This window comes from Denticeps clupeoides, chromosome 11 (assembly GCF_900700375.1).
Source record: "Denticeps clupeoides chromosome 11, fDenClu1.1, whole genome shotgun sequence".
NCBI classification, from domain to species: domain Eukaryota; kingdom Metazoa; phylum Chordata; class Actinopteri; order Clupeiformes; family Denticipitidae; genus Denticeps; species Denticeps clupeoides.
In genome coordinates, this window is record NC_041717.1 from 16,605,367 (window position 1) to 16,627,723 (window position 22,357).

The 22,357-nt window shown below is 45.1% G+C and overlaps 3 protein-coding genes across 5 annotated transcripts; 1 reads left to right on the forward strand and 2 right to left on the reverse strand.

The window, feature by feature from the left end:
• Positions 1-1,082: 1,082 nt before the first annotated feature.
• On the forward strand, positions 1,083-8,186 carry poc5 (POC5 centriolar protein homolog (Chlamydomonas)). The gene is made up of 13 exons (XM_028995771.1): positions 1,083-1,219; positions 2,019-2,102; positions 2,188-2,323; positions 2,530-2,592; positions 2,707-2,891; positions 3,234-3,410; positions 4,873-4,977; positions 5,117-5,296; positions 5,637-5,799; positions 6,705-6,847; positions 7,025-7,117; positions 7,300-7,476; positions 7,748-8,186. The coding sequence occupies exons 2-13, from the start codon at positions 2,019-2,021 to the stop codon at positions 7,880-7,882; spliced, it is 1,641 nt and encodes a 546-aa protein (XP_028851604.1). The 5' UTR covers positions 1,083-1,219; the 3' UTR covers positions 7,883-8,186.
• On the reverse strand, positions 7,689-14,773 carry ankdd1b (ankyrin repeat and death domain containing 1B). Of its 2 annotated transcripts, none has more exons than XM_028995770.1 (15): positions 14,573-14,773; positions 14,043-14,143; positions 13,680-13,778; positions 13,508-13,606; positions 13,311-13,415; positions 13,053-13,157; positions 12,877-12,975; positions 12,506-12,604; positions 12,154-12,252; positions 11,731-11,829; positions 11,564-11,662; positions 11,386-11,481; positions 10,976-11,177; positions 9,039-9,170; positions 7,689-8,580 (listed from the first exon to the last, which is right to left on the reverse strand). In XM_028995770.1, the coding sequence occupies exons 1-15, from the start codon at positions 14,745-14,747 to the stop codon at positions 8,525-8,527; spliced, it is 1,665 nt and encodes a 554-aa protein (XP_028851603.1). In that variant the 5' UTR covers positions 14,748-14,773; the 3' UTR covers positions 7,689-8,524. The 2 variants fall into 2 exon arrangements, with proteins under 2 accessions (XP_028851603.1, XP_028851602.1); XM_028995769.1 differs by having other exon boundaries at positions 10,976-11,180.
• Positions 14,774-14,962: 189 nt separating this feature from the next.
• polk (polymerase (DNA directed) kappa) lies at positions 14,963-21,346 on the reverse strand. 2 transcript variants are annotated; one of them, XM_028995756.1, is made up of 15 exons: positions 21,031-21,346; positions 20,579-20,726; positions 20,348-20,467; positions 20,115-20,267; positions 19,914-20,045; positions 19,680-19,839; positions 19,285-19,482; positions 18,553-18,677; positions 18,207-18,373; positions 18,079-18,111; positions 17,902-17,998; positions 16,815-16,986; positions 15,873-16,694; positions 15,521-15,563; positions 14,963-15,363 (listed from the first exon to the last, which is right to left on the reverse strand). In XM_028995756.1, the coding sequence occupies exons 2-15, from the start codon at positions 20,717-20,719 to the stop codon at positions 15,282-15,284; spliced, it is 2,445 nt and encodes an 814-aa protein (XP_028851589.1). In that variant the 5' UTR covers positions 20,720-20,726; positions 21,031-21,346; the 3' UTR covers positions 14,963-15,281. The 2 variants fall into 2 exon arrangements, with proteins under 2 accessions (XP_028851589.1, XP_028851587.1); XM_028995754.1 differs by having other exon boundaries at positions 15,521-15,566.
• Positions 21,347-22,357: the final 1,011 nt, after the last annotated feature.

The window sequence follows — 22,357 nt, forward strand, 5'->3', positions numbered from 1 at the left end:
GTATAGCAACATTCAATTATTCTTTTTTATGTAGAATATGGCGTTTGTGTCCAGAATTATGAATTACTTACAATACACTTTGTGCGCCTACATTTAGTTTGTTTCTGAGTTCAAAAGGCAAAAGATCAGGCCTTGGAAATAGCACGTTCTCCACCTACCGTCCCCCTCCTTATTCAATTAGCCTTAAAGCTCAACCTTTCCTCTCATTTGTTCTCTGCCTGGCAGCGTCGAGTATGGATGTGAGCCGAGACGCCATAGGGTAGGAGCTTTAATGGAATGGGCCCAATGCCCTGGAGTGCATAGAACGTCTTGTAGCCATATATGCCGACTGCTTTTAAACAAGAAAAAAAAAGCGCAGGTATTCCTTTTATCATGCTGTTACATTAGATTTTTAGCGCACAAAATTTCTCAATCTGGATCGGCAGCCTTGGGCCTGCTGTTTGATTAAAAGCAATGTTTACTGCAAAAAGTGCATAAAATGACAACCCAACATAGACGCACCTATTTATTCAATGTACTCATAACAGAAAGAGAGGATTTTTTTTTTTAGTATGTTACATTTACATTACATTTACAGCATTTATCAGACGCCCTTATCCAGAGCGACTTACAATCAGTATTTACAGGGACAGTCCCCCCTGGAGCAACTTAAGGTTAAGTGTCTTGCTCAGGGACACAATTTGAACCCGGGTCTTCTGGTTCACAGGCGAGTGTCTTACCCACTAGGCTACTACCACCTACCAAAACACATGCATTTAAACAAACTGCTTTTTGACATTAAGTTAAGGTCCCACCGAGATTTACATTTATTTATCCTTGGAGATCTCAACCACGGGGTCGACACGAGTTACTTTTTTACATTTTCTTTAGCATAATCTTGTATAGCGTTTTTATCGCAGATCTAAATGTATTTTAATTCACGTTGTAGGGTTGGATTATGAATTAATCTTAGTCTCGGACGGTTCCCACGGCAACGTGTGGTCCAATCACAAGTTGGGAAGCAGTTTGGGGGCCGATGTCCAATCAGGTTTCCAGATAGTCGCTCAGTGGAAACGCGGACCAATGAAATCTCTCGTTTGTGGCCCGTACTTTGGTTTGAAACGGCTCGACGGAGGTGTTGTGGCTGTCGGGCTCTTAGACACGGAAGGGAAGCGTAAACATTAGAGGGAGCCTGCAATAAAGAAGGTGTTTTCGCGCGATTAATAAAAAGGACTGAAAGGTAAAGTGACGCTCGACAATGTCATCCGAGTACCAGGCTATCTTGCTAATTTGTGCTAGCTTTGTCACGTAAAGCCGAACACTTCATTAGACCCTGCAATTCTACATCTCTCTTTTGTTTTATGGGTTATTGGTGTAGTCGTGTAAATACTGTCGGAAAAGGAGCTGTATTGCAGTTGGAGCCCAGGAAATCATGTCTGAGATCTGTTCATATTTTTTATGCTGAAGACGTCATTCGGATTCTCTTGGAGTGTGTAAACCGCAGTGTTTCATTATCACGAATGAAGCCTCATCCAAAACACAGTAAAACAGTCCCTGATGTATCACCGAAACTGAGCTAGTTAACTTACAGCCTTGAACCCGATGACCACAAATTCACAGGCCTGAACCCGGCCTGCTACAGCTGTGTCCATGTGGTGGTAGTAGCCTAGTAGCCTAGCGCCTATGAACCAGAAGACCCAGGTTAAAACCCCAATTACTACCATTGTGTCCCTGAGCAAGACACTTAACCCTGAGTGTCTCCAGGGGGGGACTGTCCCTGTAACTATTGATTGTAAGTCGCTCTGGATAAGGGCGTCTGATAAATAATGTAAATGTAAAATTAGCAGGACCCTTAACCCTCCCCCGAGCTGCTACAAGTGACATTCACTTTATCTTTACAGGGCGTTCCAAGAATATAATTCCTCCTGGAAAAAGGGGTGTCAGCTGAATGCCATGCAAAGTTAATACCCAAAGATGACTCTGTAATTTATTCAGTGATGATATGCCTGGGTGACACGTTTTCTCGGTTCATGCTTTAGATGTCCTCAGATGATTGTGAGCATTGCAGTCCCGTTTTACCGAGGGACTCAGACCGGGGCAGTTCTGTGTCCTCTGAGCTGCAGGTAAACATCCTTTAAGATCTCTGTAGCCCGTGGGAAGTCTGCGAAAACGTTCTAAAGGCTTGACCCTTGCTTTTTTGATTGACAGGATGAGTATGAGGAGCTCCTCAGGTGTGCTGTTGTCACTCCCAGGTTTGAGCTCAGCGACCCATCCCAGCTGCTTCGCCTGTCCCAGCTCTCAAGACCAGCAGGGGGAACTTCCCAGAAATCTCTGCCTCCAGAAGGTAGTAGTGTTCAAAATTTACTAAGCACAATGTTTAACATGTTACTAAACATAATGCTTAACATGTTACTTTTCAGGGGGGGTTTGCATGGAGTGAATAGGAGGAACAAACAAAAGCCCCTCCACTGCAGACCTTATTCTTATATGGCATTTGAACCAAACCTTTTTATCTGTACCTGCCCATCTTTTATTTCTTTTTTCCTGCAGAAGCTGAGGCAACCTCTGCCAGGGCCAGCCCTCTGATCCAGGAATCACCTGCTCAAGTACGAGGTACTTTGTTTTTTAGGACTTGGGTTCAGCCAGATACTGTCTCTTGTGCTCTGTCATCCTTTTGACCAACAGGAAGAGTGAATTGTCCGGGGAAATTTGCATTTGTTCTTTCAGCTGAAGAAACGTTGACCAGGCCTCCAGTTGCTCTGGGAGAGGCACAGAGGCCGCAGGCTGCATCTGAGACGTCCAGGCAGATCAACACCAGTCCAACTATCGCTGTAGTAACTGAGATCTTTGCTTCTGAGGAGAAGATGAACAAAATGGAGAACATACTGGACACATGGAGCGACAGCCTTAAGGTATTTATACAAAGTACAACGGTCTTGTGAAAGAAACAACCGCATATGTAAACTATTGAAGTGATTATCATTGTGATACACTGCAGCACGATACACCCGTACACGCTGCACCCATTGAAATGTGTCCTCTGCATTTCACCCATCACTCTTAGTGAGCAGTCACGAAAGGTGCGTGGGGCGGTACTCAGTGGCATTTTGGCAATTCGGGATTTGAACGCGCAACCTTCCGAATACCTGCTTCCTTACCCGCTAGGCCAGCACTTTCCCATCAAACCTTTGCACCTCTGTGAGCTGCCTGCCTCTTTCTGAGCTGCTTTAGGTGAGTTTTCATTGTGATTCCAGGCCAATGTGCTGACAGAGCTGAGGAAGTGGAAACTGGCGTTTATGGAGCAACATCGGCTGGAGCTGCGGAAGGAGAGGGAGAGGCACGAGGCACAGGCCGCGGAACTCAGGACAGAGATGTGCAGTCTGAAGGACCTGTTACATACCTATGAGATCTCCAACCAGAGGAAGGATGAGGTGCAAAGTCACACCTTCGCACGCGCAGGGAATGGGCTGGTGATGCCGCCGGCTATTCAGTAAAACCAGTCTGGCCAGTCAATTGATCTGAATGTTTTAGTTTATCACTACTGCTCATAGGCTGGAGTTTTCCTGGTGTTATATAAGACATAAAATGTTAAGTGTGTTCATTAATGCTAATAGCACAGAGGCAAAGTGAGGATATGGATGCTTAGATGAGTGAGGTCTTTAATTTATCATAGGTACACTTTAACTGAGAGAGACAGAATGTAAAAAAAGATCCAGAAATCACATTTTATGATTTTAAAGAATTTATTTGTATAATGGTGCAGAAAGTAAGTATTTAGCACCTACAAACAAGCAAGAAGTCTGGCAATTTCTGGAAAAATGCCTACACAACGTCCTGTCCGCAACAAACATTGTGGTTGGTGAATGGTCTTGATGACGCCATTTCTGCGAATGACCCCCACAACTTCTATAGGCCGCTCTCCTCCATATTATCATTTAAAGCTACAGACACCAAAACAGCGAGTCCTGGGGAAATCTCATTGGCTAAAAGTGGCTGTAATTCTGCACCAAGGCTGATATAGATATGGGACCACTTACGGCCTATACAAAAGCAAAAACAAAATTGTCAGGGTACCTTAAAGAAGCTCTTCTATCTTTCACTCATTACCTGTATTAATGGAACCTGTTTGAACTCGTTATCTGTATAAAAGATGCCTGTCCACACCTTCAAACAGTCAGACTCCAGCCTCCACCATGGCCAAGAGAGTCTCTGGACACCAGGGACAAGATTGGCTCATCCCAGTCTTGTGCTGGTGTACAATCTACAATAGGCAAGAAGCTTGGTGATAAGAGATCAACTGTTGAAATCAGTAACAATCTCGCTCGACCTGGGGCTTCACGCAAGATGTCAAGATTGATTGTACCCCAAACAATCTTGAGAACGATGAGGAAACAGTCCAGAACTACACTGGGGAAACTGGTCAATAGCGGGAAGAGAGCTGGGACCACAGTAACAAAGATTACTGTTAGTCATCATGGATTAAAACACTGCAGGATTTGAAAGGTCCCCTGATTGAGCCAAACCAGTCTAAAGTTTACTAGATACCATCTGGATGATCCTGAGGAGGATTGTGAGAATGTCATGTGGTCAGATGAGACCAAAACAGAACTCTTTGAGGGGAAGAATACTGAGTTGCCTCCAAATAACACCATATCCACTGTGAAGCATGGAAGTGGAAACATTATGCATTACTGTAATGGGGTCAGGACGACTGATCTGTATTGAGGAAATGAATGGGGCCATGTATCGTGAGATTTTGGGTGTTAGGATGTCAGTTCTGCTGAATAATCCTAACCTGAATGTGAACGATAGATGTGGAAGTCAGCATGTATGAAATCTAGGTGAATGTTTCCGTTGAGAGACTGATCAGTCAGATGTGCTGTTGTCCTGTAGGTCATCAGGAACCTGAGCCGCGCCATTGACAGACAGCGGGAGCGTCTGGAACTCATGAGGTCGTTCACCCACTGGCGACTGCAGCGCTGCAGCAGTCTAGAGGAGGTGAGGGGCACAGTGTGACAGTCACATTTTCCAATTCATGCTCAGCATCAGTAGTTTTAAACAACTTTAACTCTGCGTGACCTCTGAGTAAGAGTTGTGGTCACTCACCCATGCCCCCACTGCTGTGGTCTCGCTGAAGGCTCAGGGCACCCACATGGCAGAGCAGCACTACCAGCTGCGGCTGAAGAGGAAGGTGTGGCTCGCCTGGCACTCGCTCATCTCCCGCCATTGGAAGGAGCAGGTGGAGCGGGCGTGTCGCCTCCGGGCCGAAGAGGTCTGCGTGCAGCTGTCTTACGACTATGAGGCCAGAATGGCGGAGGTGAGTTCTCTAATGATCTTGGAATCACAGGTAGTCACAGAAGAACCCAACTCCAAGTGTCTGAATCACATGACCTCTTCACTACTCTGGACATTGCCGCATTGCCTACTACAGACTCTTTGAGTTTAGGGGGGTTAGTCTTTGTAAGACTCCATTAGCCTGGAAGGTTAATGGTGGTCATCATTAGATTCCAAATTAATCCTGACTGATGCTAATTCGTAGCACAGGCGACATTAATGGTGTTGGGACAGAAAGGGAGACTGTAAAGGAAACTGAAGGAATAATGGTGACCATTAAAGCTTTTTAATTGAGGTGTGTGTGTGTGTGTGTGTCTTTTCAGCATGTGCGGGCTCTGCAGAAGGCCCAGACTGAGATCGTTCGTCTGCAGCAGCAGCGGGAGCATTACGAAGACTCCATGAAGAAAGCCTTTATGCGTGGAGTCTGTGCTCTCAATATGGAGGCTCTCAGCATGTTCCAGGGTGGGGACGGCCAGCTGGACAATGGTGAGTCGCCAGGGCGACAGGGAACCATAAAACTTGGTTCGCATCTTGAGTGAAAATCACGTCGGCAGCCTGCGCTCCATGTGTGAAACAGTGAGCCTTGACCCTGTTGTCGGGATCACCAGCAAGTCGCTCAAATCCTTACACTTGTCGTTTTTGTTCTGCTTCCATCACTTCAAGGACAAAATGTCCCCTTGCTGCATAATAAATCTCACCTACTGAGTAGAGTAACGGGATAATCAACACTATTCACTTCAACCGTTATGGCTGATGGGTGTTTATTGCATTACCAATATAGCGTTGCCCAGTGGATCAACAATCAGCACAGTTTTAAAACGGTAGTAAGTCCTGATATTATTGATTAAGTATTTGACTGGAGCAGCATGACCAAACTAGGTACATGTTAATTTTCAGCTAGTCATTCCTTTAAATGATTCAGTCTACGATGTGTGATGAAAATCCAAATTGTCTTCCACACATAAGGAATTTGGCACCAGCTGTCAGGATGGGCACAAAATATACATGAAAAACATGAGGGTGAGTAGGTGATGGGTACAGTAGAAAATGCTCTTCATGTGATAAATTTGAATATCAGTCTATGGATTATCATACATGTACCTGCACACGGACAAATCCCAGCGCGGATGAGCGCGGCGGTGCCATCTCTTTCATGTTGGGTTCCACTCACTCCCTGTCAGTAGGGATTTGGGAAGCTGGTGGTAGAACTGACAAGAGCTTGGGATTTCTTTCCATCTGTTTCATTGGCTATGTGTGGCTTAATTTATTCATATGTTCAGAAAGTGGGTCCTGTTTTAAAGAAACGTGTACAGTGAAGTACACTGGAAGTAAAGCTTTGTCAGAAGGGTTAGATTATTGATCATCACCAGCAGTTATTGGCGTGTCCTCAGATGCCCCTCTCCCTCCTGACGAACAATGCTCCAGATTATTGGCCGATGTGCAGGCCCGCCCCACTGTGGGCCGGTCCACCAGTCCGGTCGTTACGGAGACCCCTCCACCCCAGGGCCAATCCAGCAGCGAGATTGACAGTGTGGTGAGACTGTACTGAACACAAACATTTTAACTTACTAAATTCTGTTTTTAAATCATGGCTGGTTTCATAAAATGTCCCACATTTTTTGCATAATTACCAAATGGGCATAAATATAATATAAACACCTACCCCCTATCTGGTCTTATATTTGGGTGTGTTCTTTCTCTGCATCTTCAGGGGCCGGGCATCTTCAGTGCTCAACCACTTCCCTCCACATCTGTGCTGAGTGGTGCTCTGCCTCCTGGAGGCGGAGCTTCCTCCTTTAGACAGGTACTGCCTAATAATTATGTTAAAATCTTACAATGTGGTTTTTCTGGATTTTTTGGGGGGGATACGGTCTCTCACAGTTAAGGTGTACCTATGATGAAAATTACATCTCTCCATTCTTTGTAAGTGGAAAAATCGGCAGTGTATCAACTACTTATTTTCCCCGCTGCACTTCCCTTTTTCAGTCCAGCTCTCGAAACATTACCGCCGGTCAACAGAAACCCGTCCGGGTGGTCACCGCCCGCCTCACTGGACGCCCTGAGGTCACCAAGGGCAGTAGGATGCCAAGCAACCTGCAGGTCATGGGTGTCACCCCTCCAATGAGTTCAGTCGTTGTTGAGCGACACCACCCTGTTACCCAGGTTGGTCTCAGGTTTCTGTCTCATAACATGAGCCCCAACACAATTTCGCTTCATCAACATTTTTAATTTTGCAGGGTTTGCAAAACACAAATAAAATCCCAGAACCATATTGACTACAATTCTTATTGTTTGGCTAAATAGAATTTTTTTTGTAGCAGAAGCCACATAGTGAGGAACATCCACATTCATTCATTTTATTCTCTCTCGTGTGTGTGTGTGTGTGTGTGTGTGTGTGTGTGTGTGTGTGTGTGTGTGTGTGTGTGTGACGCAGCTGACTGTGGGCCAGGCCACCGCATCCAAATTCCCGCGCGTGACGAATCAGGCGCAGGCCCGGCCAGGCAGCAGGAGCACCAGAGATCCCCACGGACCGCCTCAATCCATACACCCCATCAAAGTAGTGGACTGAACACAACATGTACACACGTGTGCAAAGACGAGCCATATTAGTGAAGTACAGCAGTGCACAGAAACAGTGATTTTTACAGCCATACCCTTTTTTAAACTGTTTTAATAAATTACCTCTGGAATCTCCTTAATTTGGATGAAAAGTTGACATGGTGCTTATAGCTAGAGTTATTTCTATAATGCCATTATTTATTTTAAAGCACATTTTTTTTTATTTTAATAATGAACAATGTTGTGTACTGGGCTCTTACTTGAAATCTGTTGTCAGTGACACATTTCCTTCCTAAATAAAACAAATTAGTCTAAACCCAGGGTGCAGGGTGGTAATCCCACTTAACCCTAAGTTGCTCCAGGGGGGGGACTGTCCCTGTAACTGCTGATTGTAAGTCGCTCTGGATAAGGGCGTCTGATAAATAATGTAAATGTAAACCCATTTGAGGTGCAGGGAGATGCACGAGTAAATGATAATCTGATTTTACTGGGACCTTTAGCACTAAAGCTCCTGTCTTTTTGTGAAGTTTCCAGCGTCAGGCGTCTTTACGGTAACCCCGTGGAGACGTTCACTAGTTCTGCCAGCGTTTCATCTCTCCGATCACAGCTGAGTGAAGACGAGGAATATTTCTGTCTGTCCTTCAGCCTCAAGTCAAGATATGATGCATCTCCTCATTTCATCCTCATTGGCTTCCATCCTTATTTTTTCTGTCAAGATGAGAATTAACTTATTATGCTCTGGAAATAATCAAACAAATAATATATATGCCACTAAATATTATAAAAACTGAAACCCAACAAATTTGTAAATGTGAGTATTACACTTGTTGAAAAGCAAAGCCATCATCTTTCTCACCGCTGGCACAGAAAAAGCGTAAAATGCAGACAAAGCCATGATGTAGACAGTCCCTATAATGAGTGTAATCTTTACATCTCTGCTAAATGGCCTATCGTTTTAAAAAATATACAACATGCAGGACTGCATGTATCCAGGAACTGTTATTAATACTGCAAATGCTGTTCTTACTAAAGTCTTTAACTACAGTAAAGCCAGAAAGATTAATGTCAAGCTTCTCACATTCTACAGCAACCCCCCCCCTTCATATTACACCCTAGAGGAACTGCAAGTACTTTAAGTGGCTTAAGAAGATGCAAAACCCTCATACCTGCCACCTTCTTATTACCAATGGACAGGAGTCCCTCATACAGCTCTTTAGCCGGGCTTCTCTGAGTGGACGTTGCTCCATGCAGCCAGATCAGCATCATCCGATTCCCGTGTTCCTGGTAGCTCTGTGGACCTGAGAGAGAGATATCCACTTATCCACGGCAGCCTTCTCTGAGCAACCCTGGTGTTCCATACTAGAATTCGCCACAAATATCAGCCTCCTCTATGAATCTGTCATGGACGGGCATGTCTGACAGTATTCCTACTGGTGGTAAATGCTAAATATGAATTTATAAGGAAAACAAACAGGGAACATAAACCAATTTTGTTGAAGAACAACCAATATTTTTTTGGAATTTTGGTACTGGTCATTGAAAGTGCAGTGCTTACTTCTCTTCATTTATTAGACACATACAGGGAGTGCAGAATTATTAGGCAAATGAGTATTTTGTCCACATCATCCTCTTCATGCATGTTGTCTTACTCCAAGCTGTATAGGCTCGAAAGCCTACTACCAATTAAGCATATTAGGTGATGTGCATCTCTGTAATGAGAAGGGGTGTGGTCTAATGGCATCAACACCCTATATCAGGTGTGCATAATTATTAGGCAACTTCCTTTCCTTTGGCAAAATGGGTCAAAAGAAGGACTTGACAGGCTCAGAAAAGTCAAAATAGTGAGATATCTTGCAGAGGGATGTAGCACTCTTAAAATTGCAAAGCTTCTGAAGCGTGATCATTGAACAATCAAGCGTTTCATTCAAAATAGTCAACAGGGTCGCAAGAAGCGTGTGGAAAAACCAAGGCACAAAATAACTGCCCATGAACTGAGAAAAGTCAAGCGTGCAGCTGCCATATTTCAGAGCTGCAACATCACTGGAGTGCCCAAAAGCACAAGATGTGCAATACTCAGAGACATGGCCAAGGTAAGAAAGGCTGAAAGACGACCACCACTGAACAAGACACACAAGCTGAAACGTCAAGACTGGGCCAAGAAATATCTCAAGACTGATTTTTCTAAGGTTTTATGGACTGATTAAATGAGTGAGTCTTGATGGGCCAGATGGATGGGCCCGTGGCTGGATTGGTAAAGGGCAGAGAGCTCCAGTCCGACTGGAGTACTGGTTTGGGCTGGTATCATCAAAGATGAGCTTGTGGGGCCTTTTCAGGTTGAGTATGGAGTCAAGCTCAACTCCCAGTCCTACTGCCAGTTTCTGGAAGACACCTTCTTCAAGCAGTGGTAAGTCTGCATTCTTCAAGAAAAACATGGTTTTCATGCAGGACAATGCTCAGTCACATGCGTCCAAGTACTCCACAGCGTGGCTGGCAAGAGGGTATAAAAGAAAAACTAATGACATGGCCTCCTTGTTCACCTGATCTGAACCCCATTGAGAACCTGTGGTCCATCAAATGTGAGATTTACAAGGAGGTAAAACAGTACACCTCTCTGAACAGTGTCTGGGAGGCTGTGGTTGCTGCTGCACGCAATGTTGATTTCATGGATGGCAAACCATGGACGGCAGGCTTTTGAGTGTCCTTGCAAAGAAAGGTGGCTATATTGGTCGCTGTTTTGTTTTTGAATGTCAGAAATGTATATTTGTGAATGTGGAGATGTTATATTGGTTTCACTGGTAAAAATAAATAATAATAAAAAAAAATATACCATTTAAGTTGCCTAATAATTATGCACAGTAATAGTCACCTGCACATACCGATATCCCCCTAAAATAGCTAAAAATAAAAACTACTTCCAAAAACATTCAGCTTTGATATGTTTTTTTTTTTTTTTTTTTTTTTTTTTTTTTTTTTGGGGTTCATTGAGAACATAGTGGTTCAATAATAAAATTATTCCTCAAATACAACTTGCCTAATAATTCTGCACTCTCTGTATTTGTAGTGAAAATTGGTGTTGAAATTGTTTGGTTTTTTTTTTGCATACCAGTCCACTGCTCTTCAATAGCAGCCACCTGCTCCTCAGTGAATGTCCAGTGCTCTGCCAGCTTCTTCCAGTCATTCCTCTTGAAGGACTTGTAGGCCAGGTTCCAGATGGTGGTTCGGATCTCTTTGGTGTCCATGCGGTGGTCTAGTTTGAAGGTCAGTGGGAATTCGTTGTGCAGGAACCCATCTGGCACATGATTGTTCTGCTGGATGAATATCATCCACAAATGCCAATAAACGTCACCCACGCTGAAATGAGCAATTATTATAATTGCGAGATGACTACATGACTTGTCTGACTCGGCGTAAACATGCTGACATTTCGAGGTGAAATGAGAGCGTCCCTTTGATTGCATTATCTCTGTTATTACCTGTCACTCTGAATAAAGACGCTGTTGTGGCGGCACTCACCTTCCTCCATGTGAAGTAGCGCTCTGCTTTGATGATCATGTCCACAATAACCACAGCGTCCGCTCGGGCCGCCACGCCCAGGGCAGTTTTACCTTGCTGCCGAGGAGGGTGATATGATATTTTATTCATGATTCTGTTCCACTTTTTAAGTGGAACTAAGATGCCACAGCCAACTCGCCTTGTCCTTGATCTCGAGGGCCACGTCGGCCTTCAAGATCATTTCCACCACGTCCACCCGGCCAAATTCTGCAGCAATGTGCAGTGGCGTCTGTCCCATCTACACACAAGACCATTTTACACCAAACCGAAGGGCTCAAGAAAATCATTTCATCAAGATGTACGCACATGATCGGTGAGGTTGACGTTGCATTCAGACTCCAGCAAGGTGTGTATGACGGGGAGGTGGCAGTTCTTCACCGCCAGGTGCAGTGGAGACCGTTGGTGCTGAACAAGAAAATAGCATGAAACTATGTTTGCAAAGAGCCCAGTCCAGCCAGAGCCCAGACATAAATCCAATAGAAAATCTTTGAGGTGAGATCAAGTTCTAAGGGTATGCAGACGAATGAAACCATCCTATTGTATTTTTTAAAAATATTTATTATACTAATCAACTGAATAGAAAAGTTTTGAAATTAGCTGTCTTGTCTTGTTTTCTTAAATCACAAAACCTGTCATTTAAATAGGTGTGTACACTTTTTATATTCACACAGAATCCTGTATAACATCAGTCGAATTCATATATGAAAGGGCAGTGTGCATCAGCCTCACCTGGTCCTGGGCATTGATGTGGGCTCCATTCCCAATGAGAAGCTTCACAAGTTGCGTGTGTCCTCTCTGATTGATGGGGTGTAGGGGGAAGGTGTTGGCCTGACATGAGGGGACATTGTGATGCGCATATTTATTTATTTTTTCTTATCCAAGTGTCAGATACAATCACTCAGGACTCAACTTAAACCAGCCAGGTCGAGGAGACAATCAACCTTGTCATAGAGAGCCCCACATTTCTGTTTGGTTGAGTTGCATTTACAGCTTCTGATGGGAGTTTGTGATTCCTCTACAATTCCAATCACATTACAGGACACTAATACAAGCGTAATACACGTCTGGCTGCGGTACGTACGATGGTGGGGATGTTTGGGTCGCACCCTGCGCTCAGCAGAACCTGCACACAGTCCTCGTGGGTCTCTACCGCAGCCAGATATAGTACGGTCTGCCCAGCCTGGAGGACAGAGAGCAGGAAACATAAACACACATTCTCTCGGTGGCAAATTTATTCATCCTCCTCAATTTTCCTGAAAAAATATTCCGAATTTTAACATTTCCCAGCAATCCGAACATCAAAAACTATGGACTGTGGAGAACTTTACACACAGAAATCTGCTGAAGGTCCAGGTTTCACTGTAAGAGTAAAGGCAGGAATGGAAGACTGGACCTCCTAGAGAGGTCAGGGGTCAGCAGGTGGGTGTTATAACGAGAGATGTGATAAATTACATGGTTCACTTCGTCACGGACATCAAAGCTGTCCAGGAGGAGCTGAAGAGCTTCCATCTGACCACTCCTGGCTGCCAGGTGGAGAGGTGTGTCGCCGCTCTGAAACAGAGAAACGCATGCTGAAGCACACTGTGCCTCTCCCTCCCTCTCTCACTCTCACACGCGCACTGTTGTACCAAATTTGGCTCCATGGTGGCCATGTTGTACTGTTCTTCCATCAGCATGTGCATCATCGCCACACAGCCGTGCTCTGCAGCCGCCGCAAACGGTCTGTTCCCCCGCTGACAGAAAGACAGACAGACACCAAAAAAGTGAAAACAGAGGCTCTGAACAGCAACAAAAAAAAAAACACAAAGAACCATGTGCAGGACCACAAAGCAGCCTGAGCATCACTAAAACAGACTGGCATGAGGCCTGAAGATGTCACTTCCCACCTGGTCCTCCTTGTCAAGCTCCTTCATCTGCAGGTCGTTGATGATGTAACTCATGATCTCTGTGTGGTTGTTGATTGCAGCACAGTGCATCATGTTCATGCCCTCCTATACACACACACACACACACACTTCAGCATGCTTAAATATTACTGACAAATTCAGTAAAGCAATTTAAAGCAGCCAGACCACAGACTCACATTGTTCAAGACACTCTGGTCGGCCCCTGCCTGTACCAGCAGTTTGAGGATCTCTAGGCTGCCGAACCAGGCTGCCAGGTGGATAGCAGTGACTCCATGCTGGCGAGGAAATACATTTATTCATATGTGCCCTGTTTTATTGATTTATTTAAAACCGGTTCCTTGTCCAGACCTTGTCCTGCAGGTCCAGCTTGGCCCGTCTCCTCAGAAGCAGATCTACCACCTCCACATTCTTATGAGCCACAGCGTAGTGAAGAGCCGTTCGGTGATGCTGATAGCAAACAACAAAAATGAGGACTGAACTCTATAGATAAAATCTTTCACAATAAAAAATCTCGAGAAGCCAGTGGGATTTCACTCTAAACTGTGGGGTGTCATGCTTAATAATACAATTCAGACACACAAATCATACCATTTCAATAAAATGTAGTTAAAGGCCAATAAAAACGTAATCAGTGCATTGATTCAACTATTAATAAATGATTCTAACAATTAATGAATACATTGTTTATGTTATTTTTTATGGAAACCGCACCACATTCTTGGCGTTGATGTTGACCCCTTTGCCCAGCTGCTTTATGGTGGCCAGATCATTTCGCTTTGCCGCTTCGATGTACTCCTTCTCCACATCTAGCACTGAAACGGAGCAGCACCAGGTAAAAACACACACACACACAAACATTTCATTTTCTGGAGGAAACGTGCCCACGTTTGAAGTCATTGGCAAATATGCCCTTCCGTACACAAACAAGGCGGCGCTCTGGGTGTTCACCCGAGTTGAAGTGGGCCCTTTGTGTGTCGAGAGATAAGATCTGATCTCAAAAAATAGGAACAGTTACAGAAATCAGGCTATTCAGCCCAGAATATCTGACAAAAATGATCCTATAGTTAGATAACATATACCGTAATAAGACCATCAGCACCTTCTCAACACCTCGGAGCTGAAGCTTTTCATTTGAGGTCAGGGGTCAACTGAACAGCCTAGGCCACACTGAAGCATTCAAGCGAGAATTCATGTGGGTCTTTATAAAAATGACCATGCAACACACACACAGCTATACTCACACATCTCCACATTGTCGTACCCGCTGTTGTCCTCGTCTGCGTCCCTCTGCAGCACAAAGTCGGTGAAGCCCTTGACCTGTTGGGATTTCAGCCATTTCTTGGGGTTGAGGTTCTCAGTCTTCAGAACGGGGCTCTGGAGGATCCGGTCCCGGAGTGCCTGCGCTCGCCTTTCCATGTTCTTCAGTGAGCAAGAATGCTACATCAACCCCGTCGGCATTAACTGCTGTTTACTCAGCAGCACCCGCCCAGCGCTAACCTGCTCTGGATCAGCAGGCTTCCCTGCCGGTGGCGCAACGGTCTACCTTTCAACATCACAGTTATAATCATGATAACAGTACTGCAACTCAATAGCTGTTACTTTCGAAAGCAAGACTCACAACAGACTGGAAATCATCATAAAAATATATTTTATTCATTCAGTAAGATATTACGACACTGAGATATTCCTTAATGCATAGAATAATTTACAGTCAAACTTATTCTTCACAATTAACCACACACACACACACACATATATATATTACAATTGGTGTATTTTTCAAACACAAAATTCATAATTTATGGCACTGAATGTGGATATTAAAACGGGGCATGTGTAGACAGTATAAAAACCCGCAGAGGACATCCTTCCTTCAGTCTATTAAAAACAGACACACACACCCCGACGCTGTGGGTCGCCCTCAGGTTCAGGTGGATCCTGGTTTAAGTATCACCTGAAGAACCGGTCAATGGTGTTTTTGGGAGCTGCAGCTTTGGCTTTCTTTGATGGTGGAGGTGGAGAAGAACCTTGTCTAGACACACACACACACACACACACACACACACAAACAAACAAACAAACAAACAAACAAAACAAAACACTTTGTCTGGAATTGCTTAATTCCAAAATGGCAGTTACAAGGCTAAGGTGCTAAATGCTTTAATCATTACTCCACTGCAGGTCCTCACCTCTTCTTCTTCCCCCCGGAGCCACCCTCTCTCTGACTTTTCCCTGCTGGAGCAGAAAAGAGCAACATGAAAACTCCATCTGGCATGCCAATCCACAAGCTCGTTTGCTATTAACTGAATGCCTTTAGTCTGTGCTAAAATCTGCATTGCACAATTGCACAATGGTGCACAATCCATTAATGGCATAAGTGGCTGGTCCAAAAGCAGGACTGGTTTAAGGGGTGATACTTACTGACATACAGAAATAAATACATTATGACATGCTTATATATTCATAAACGTTATTTAAACTGAATTCAGCGTGTATCTTGAGTGTTAGGAAACCATGTGAGTGTGTGCGTGGACACAGTACCCTCGTGGACTGTCTGGATTCCCGTTTCCCGGAGCTCCAGCAGAACGTTGTGGTTCAGGCACTCGTCGACATGGTGGTTAAAGGTGGTCAGGTCAGCGGTCTCCTGCATCTGGCCACACACTGGGCACACCAGGGGGGTGTGGCCGCACACACCCGATGTCACGCTGACGTCACCTGGCTTGTCTTTTTCTCCAGCTGGCTGCAGCTCACCGGCTGTTACCGTCTCCAGAACTCTGGAACCCGACAGCGACCCCTCATCTCCCTTCTGTGCGGCGCTACACTTCAGACACTCGTCTATGTGCATGTTGAAGGCAGTCAGGTCGGACGTCTCCATGTCCTTGAAACATACTGGGCAGGTGAGGGGGTGGGGCATTAGTGAGACGGGCGCTGATGTGCAGGGGGGTGAGTGTGTGAGCACAGAGTCGGTGTGTAGTGAGGTGCTGGTAACTGTGTGTGTTTTCAGTGTTGCGGACGATGATGAAATGGTTGGAGGAGTGTGTATGGGCGGAGGGGTGAAGGGTCTGGAAACAAATCCTGCCTGGATTTCACACAAATCTTTAGCTCCTCCCCCTGCTAGCTCTGCCTGCTGTAGCCTCTCCGCCTGGATCCTCTGAAAGAAGGACATTTGTTGAGGGCCACTGCTGCTAAAGGTTCTGGGAATGGCCTTTTGCTCTGGTTGGGGGCAGGAAGTAGAGAGCGGTATGGGAGGGGTCGTCTCACTGGCCTTGATGACATCACTTCCCCCTGACTGGAGAAATCCCATGATGCTCCTCTGCTGCGGCCTCTTTTCATCCACAGACGCAAAACCAGAGACACGAACTCCTGTGATAAATGAAGCTCAAATAAGTCACAAACACACACACAAGGCCACTTTATTAGAGTGTCAGGCACAGGGTGATTATATATGAGAGGAACCTATTCAATGTCAACTACAGGCCTTACCCATGAGCCTCAGTCTCAGCGGCTCCGGGCTAACATGGTCAAGCTCCGCCCTCAGAAGATCCCGTGCTGACGTGTAGATCTCGTTGGCCGAGGAGACAGAGTAGGGCAGTGTCAGCGCCCTGGTCTTCACCTCAAACTTCACATTCTTCACCTTCAGAGTGACTGTCTTGCCCTGGATGGGACAGATAGTTGTCATGACGACTGAGTATAAGTAGCAGTATAATTTCCTTATTAGGTCATATGCATGTAAATGCATCTGTGTGGACATGTAAACATCAACTTGAACATTTGTCAGATAACTACATTATATTGTTTCATATATATATATTTATACAAGCCACCCAAACAGATAACTCAGGGGAGAGAAAACACACCATCTCACAACGATCACTAAACCAATAGCCACAAACATTCTTCACAGCTTCACACACTCTTCCAGCAATATGCAAGGTAAAGAAATGTATTTCCTTTGTTGTTTTTTGGTAACACTGTAATGCTGGCCTTAATACCAAGACCAACAGTAGAAAACACACATTGCATGTCAGTGGGATTGTGAGCGTTAGCTCCACGGCAGCGTGTTGGCGCTCAGCATTAACGAGAGCCTGAGACAATATTGTGTGAAGGTCGGGGTGCTGTAGTGGTGGGATTGTGGATAAAATGGAGTTAAGAGTTTGGCAGTAAGCAAACTTCCTTTATGGTATTACAGAGCCGGCAATTATGACATCACGACAAAAAAAAATTACTCACACTTTCCATTCGGACGTTAAATTAATGAAAACGTTTATCCCTACATATATTCACTGATAATATTCAACTATTGTACTATACATGTGTATTTTATTCATTTCTTTCCATTTCTGCCTGAAGAGATGAAAAGAGAGATGAAAAATGTCTCAACATCATTGGGTTTTGACAGCATGATTCTCCTTGACTACTAATAATTAATAATACTAATAACCGCTCAAACGAATTCCCCCTGAAAGGAAATAAAATGATCGACTCCTGGATTAAAGCAGAAGTGAGTGAGCGACAGAAGAGCCAGCCCATGGTATGATGTTTGCATGCGTGTGTGTGTGTGTGTGTGTACCTTCAGTCCTTCTTTCAACAGCTCCTGGGCCAGGTCCTCACATAGCTCTTTACACAGAGTCAGCTGCTCCTCAGCAACACTCATCTCCCCAAACGTCCTGAGAGAAGAGCAGTCGGGATAAAATCAACATGCTCTGCTCACAAACACCGGTGAAGAAGGGATGGGGGAAAAAATTACCTTTCTGTGCTCATGCTTTTTCTTTCGCTGTTTCTGTCAATCAAAAGGTAAATGAACAAACATAGTTACGAACAAACATTACAGTTGTAATGCACAAAAATGGAAAGATCTGAAGGGTCTTAACGCACCTGACAATGTGGGTGGAGCCGAGGCCCAGGGAGATCTGCAGGAAGTGATGCCACGATGTCTCAGAAAACAGCAGGGAGAGTAGTGCCATCTTCTGGCCGAGCTGGGAGCAACAGTTGATGCCCAGAGCAGCAAGCATCTTCTCTGTCACTTTTCCTATGCCGGGCACCTGCAGAGAGAACAAACACACACAGACACACTTCATTCTACTTCCACTGCAACCCTGAACAGCAGCCCTCAAATGGCACTGAATCTGTAAGGAAGTTGTTTCACTGTGGCATGGTGTTTTTTTTTTTATTATTATTATTTGTATATTTATTTGCAGTCCCGGTCACCCAAATGACCCACCTTACGGACAGGCAGGTCCAGAATGAAGTCCATCACCTCCCGCCGCTCAGGCGGGATTCTGTACTGGCCGTTGGGCTTATTTTTATCGCTGCAGACCTTCGCAAGCATCATGTTGGGGGCAATTCCTGCCAAACAAAAGACAACTCTGTTAAACCAGCGGCATTCTGGCACCGAAACTTACATAAAACCACCAAGTAAAAAGAGAATATTAAATTGCAAGACCAGCTTATATTTACATTTACAGCATTTATCAGACGCCCTTATCCAGAGCGACTTACAATCAGTAGTTACAGGGACAGTCCCCCCCCCGGAACAACTTAGGGTTAAGCGTGTTGTTCAGAGACACAATGGTAGTAAGTGGGATTTGAACCTGGGTCTTCTGGTTCATAGGCGAGCGTGTTACTCACTAGGCAACTACCACAGTCACCAGCTTCTTCAATTACAACCATAAAAACATGTCATTTCATGTTAGACTGTAGGCCTATAAACATCAACATATTAACTTTATTCATAATAATAATATTAATAACAATATAATTAATAATATTAATAATTTTAAAAAGATTCTATAATATGCATGATATATATGATTATAACATATGTTGATTTGTTCAACAAATACATATTACATAAAATAAAAGTCAAGAAATTATGGAATTCATGTCAAATTTACGAGATTGTGCAGGGAAACAACCTAAAAACCAAACAAGTAACGTAGCCAAGACAACTCACCAGCACTGGCAGTGAGGGATGTCTTGTGCTCGATTCTGAAGCGCATCTCCCTGACCGCCTCCTCGGCGGTGGTCCCAAAAACCTCCACCCTGCCAGGGGGGTCCTGGAAGGACGAAGTTGTCCCAGGACTCTCGTCAAACAGAACTGGGGACAGACTCTCCTCCTTCTCACCAGCCTCTGGCAACTCTGCACTCCCACCTAGTGTTCAGCGAGAGAGGTTCAGCTTGGATTCTCTAGAGGGTAAAGATGACCACTAAGATGGTGACAAACATCTGACCATTTAATTATTCACATAACCATCTCAGTGATATTCAGAATGAAGCCCGGTCACGTGAACCTGGCAATGACCGTTTCTACTACAGCACCCAGTAAACTGGTTTAATGAGGAGAACAACCTTCGTCTGAGGAAGCCAGGGTCTCGGCGCAGACCCTGTAGGAGCGCTGACACTCGGGCCAGTTGCGCCTCATCTCCAGATGGGCAGTGATGTCCAGGTAGGCCTCATCCAGGCTCATGGGCAAGAAGTTCTGATCATAGTCTGAAAACACCTCCCGCACCTTTCAGAACAGGTTAGGAACAGTTCGAGGAAACGAAACACGTGAAACATGAGAAGAGACCACAGCAACATTACCTGTGAGCTCACAGCTTTGTATTTGTCAAAGTTCAGGGGGACAATGACCAGATTGGGGCAGAGCTTCTTTGCGATGAACCCAGGCATGGCCGCACGGACCCCAAACCTCCGGGCATGGTAGTTGGAGGTGGACTAACGAAAGAAAGACAATCCAGTTCATCGTTCCTCAGTTTAAACAGTCCAGACAGACGTAAACCTTACCAGCATGCTCATGGACCCCACAGCCATGGGCTGGTCCTTCAGCTCCGGCCGGTCCCTCATCTCCACGGCGGCATAGAAGGCGTCCATGTCCACGTGGACGATCACTCGGCTCAGCTCCCGACTTCGCTCCAGCTCGGAGATCATCTTGTCCACCTGTCCCAGGGTGGGATTCAGCCACGTGACCTCTTGACCTCCAGCAGACCATGGCAGACACTTTCGCGGCGATGATGTACCTGAACCTGTGCCGTCCTTAGATGCTCCTCGGCGACCCGGCCCTTCTGCTGCAACATCTTCTCGACGCGCTGGTTCACCTGCCTCTCCTTCTTCAGCTCGTTCTCGTAAAACCTTGAGCCCTGATCAGCGTGATAAAGAGAAGATCGCGTTCAAGTTGTTTCTGTGTTGTGCTTGGTCGGTGTCTTTCTTCAAAAAGAGCATTTCTCAGCCAGAGAAGCTTGAGAAGATACCTTGGACGCCTCCAGAATAATCTTGTTAATTTTTTCCCTGTCCAGCCCCTCCATCCCCGCCTTGTTGTCGTTGAGGGCCATCCGGGACAGGAGCCCGTCCTCGGCGGGGCCAGCGGCGGAGCCTGGTCCAGCGTCCCCCATTCTTCACCTTCAGGTAGAAAAGAAGCAACTCTTAACCCCACACACTCCAGACCAATATTCCCAGCGCCTTCCTGGTAATACTGTTATTATCAGGGACTCCAGTCGACACAAAGCTGACCAAAGCAGAGCAAATACGACCTCAAAATACTGTGAAACACGCATAGTCATTAAATCGCAATAAAACGGCTACATGAACAAAAAAGAATGCAAGAACACGGTGCGTCCAGAGCAGAAACAACAGGCCAACGTGATCATTTATTCATCTGTTACAGGCACAAAGGTCACAAGAGTTAAACAGCACGTCGGCGAACCTGTGGTTTGTGAGAAGAAAGCGCAGGATTTTTCTCCAGAACTGTCAGAAATCCTCCACGTCTCTCACGACAGCTGACTCCACCGACACTTCCGCGCCATCTTCAAATGTTCCTTGGCCGTGTTCCATAGGATCAGGCGACGAAAAGGCGGCTACGGCACATTTTTCGAATGAAAAGCTCGATATTAAACGTCTACATAGGTCTAGTTCATAGACAAAGGCCAAGCATGAAGAAATGTTTAAATCTGCAGACTGTATGGAAAACGCCTATTAAATCGACACTTTTAATGAATGCTCCGTTGTTCGGGTCTGCATGAACGTGCCCCACTGAGTGTTGGGACTTTTCTGCCCTCTGCTGGATGTAACACGAATTGCATAATGTTGCCATGTCCGCTTATTCTAAATCCGATGGTCTCGTCGTCACTTTAACGGATTGACGACTAACATTTCTCTGGCAACACGGTCAACAATTATAATCTGTTTTTGATGGTGGCCCTAGTGGGTTAAGTAAGCGGCCCGGTAATAAGAAGGTTGCCGGTTCGAAACCCACTGAAGTGCCACTGAACAACGCACCGTCCCCACACACTGCTCCCCGGGTGCCTGTCATGGCTGCCCAGTGCTCACCAAGGGTGATGGTTTAAAAGCAGAGGACACATTTCGTTCTGTCACCGTGTGCTGTGCTGCAGTGTATGACAATCACTTCACTTTCATTAATTTTGACAGTTGTTCTTATGTCGTATTTATTTATGGCATTTGTACTATATATACATTAAATAATTATATTTGCATTTAATTTAATTTCTTTGGGAAACAACTGCTTTCCATCAAGTCCAGTTTTTATCTTATTCTTCTTCCTCTTTTAAAACAGCCGAACCTGGCGAACCTGCTTAGCCACTTGGGGGCGCCGTTTGATGTTTGATCAATTCTGAAGAGCAGCGCAGGGTCGCAGTTATCAGAAATGAAGATTTTCTAGCATTATAATTTTTTTTTACTTATTTGAAGTAAAAAAAAAACTAAAATTAAAGATTTGTTTGGTGCACATTTCCCAAGTTAACAAAATTTTAATTGGTTTAGAGTTTAGGTGCATACTGAAACAGGCACTAAAAATGTGCATTAGGAACCATAAATAGACAGAAGTGTGATTCCAATTATGTGTGAGATAAGACTCCTGCTCCTCTCAATGTGAGCTCTGCAGTCATGTGGACAGCAGGGCTTGTTAGGCCGCTTAGCCATGGCTCCTCTGGGATTCCCGTCTCCGAATATCAGCCTCTTCCTATCTTTACACCATTCCCCCTGAGAGGGAAATCGAACTCGCTGGATGCCGCGGT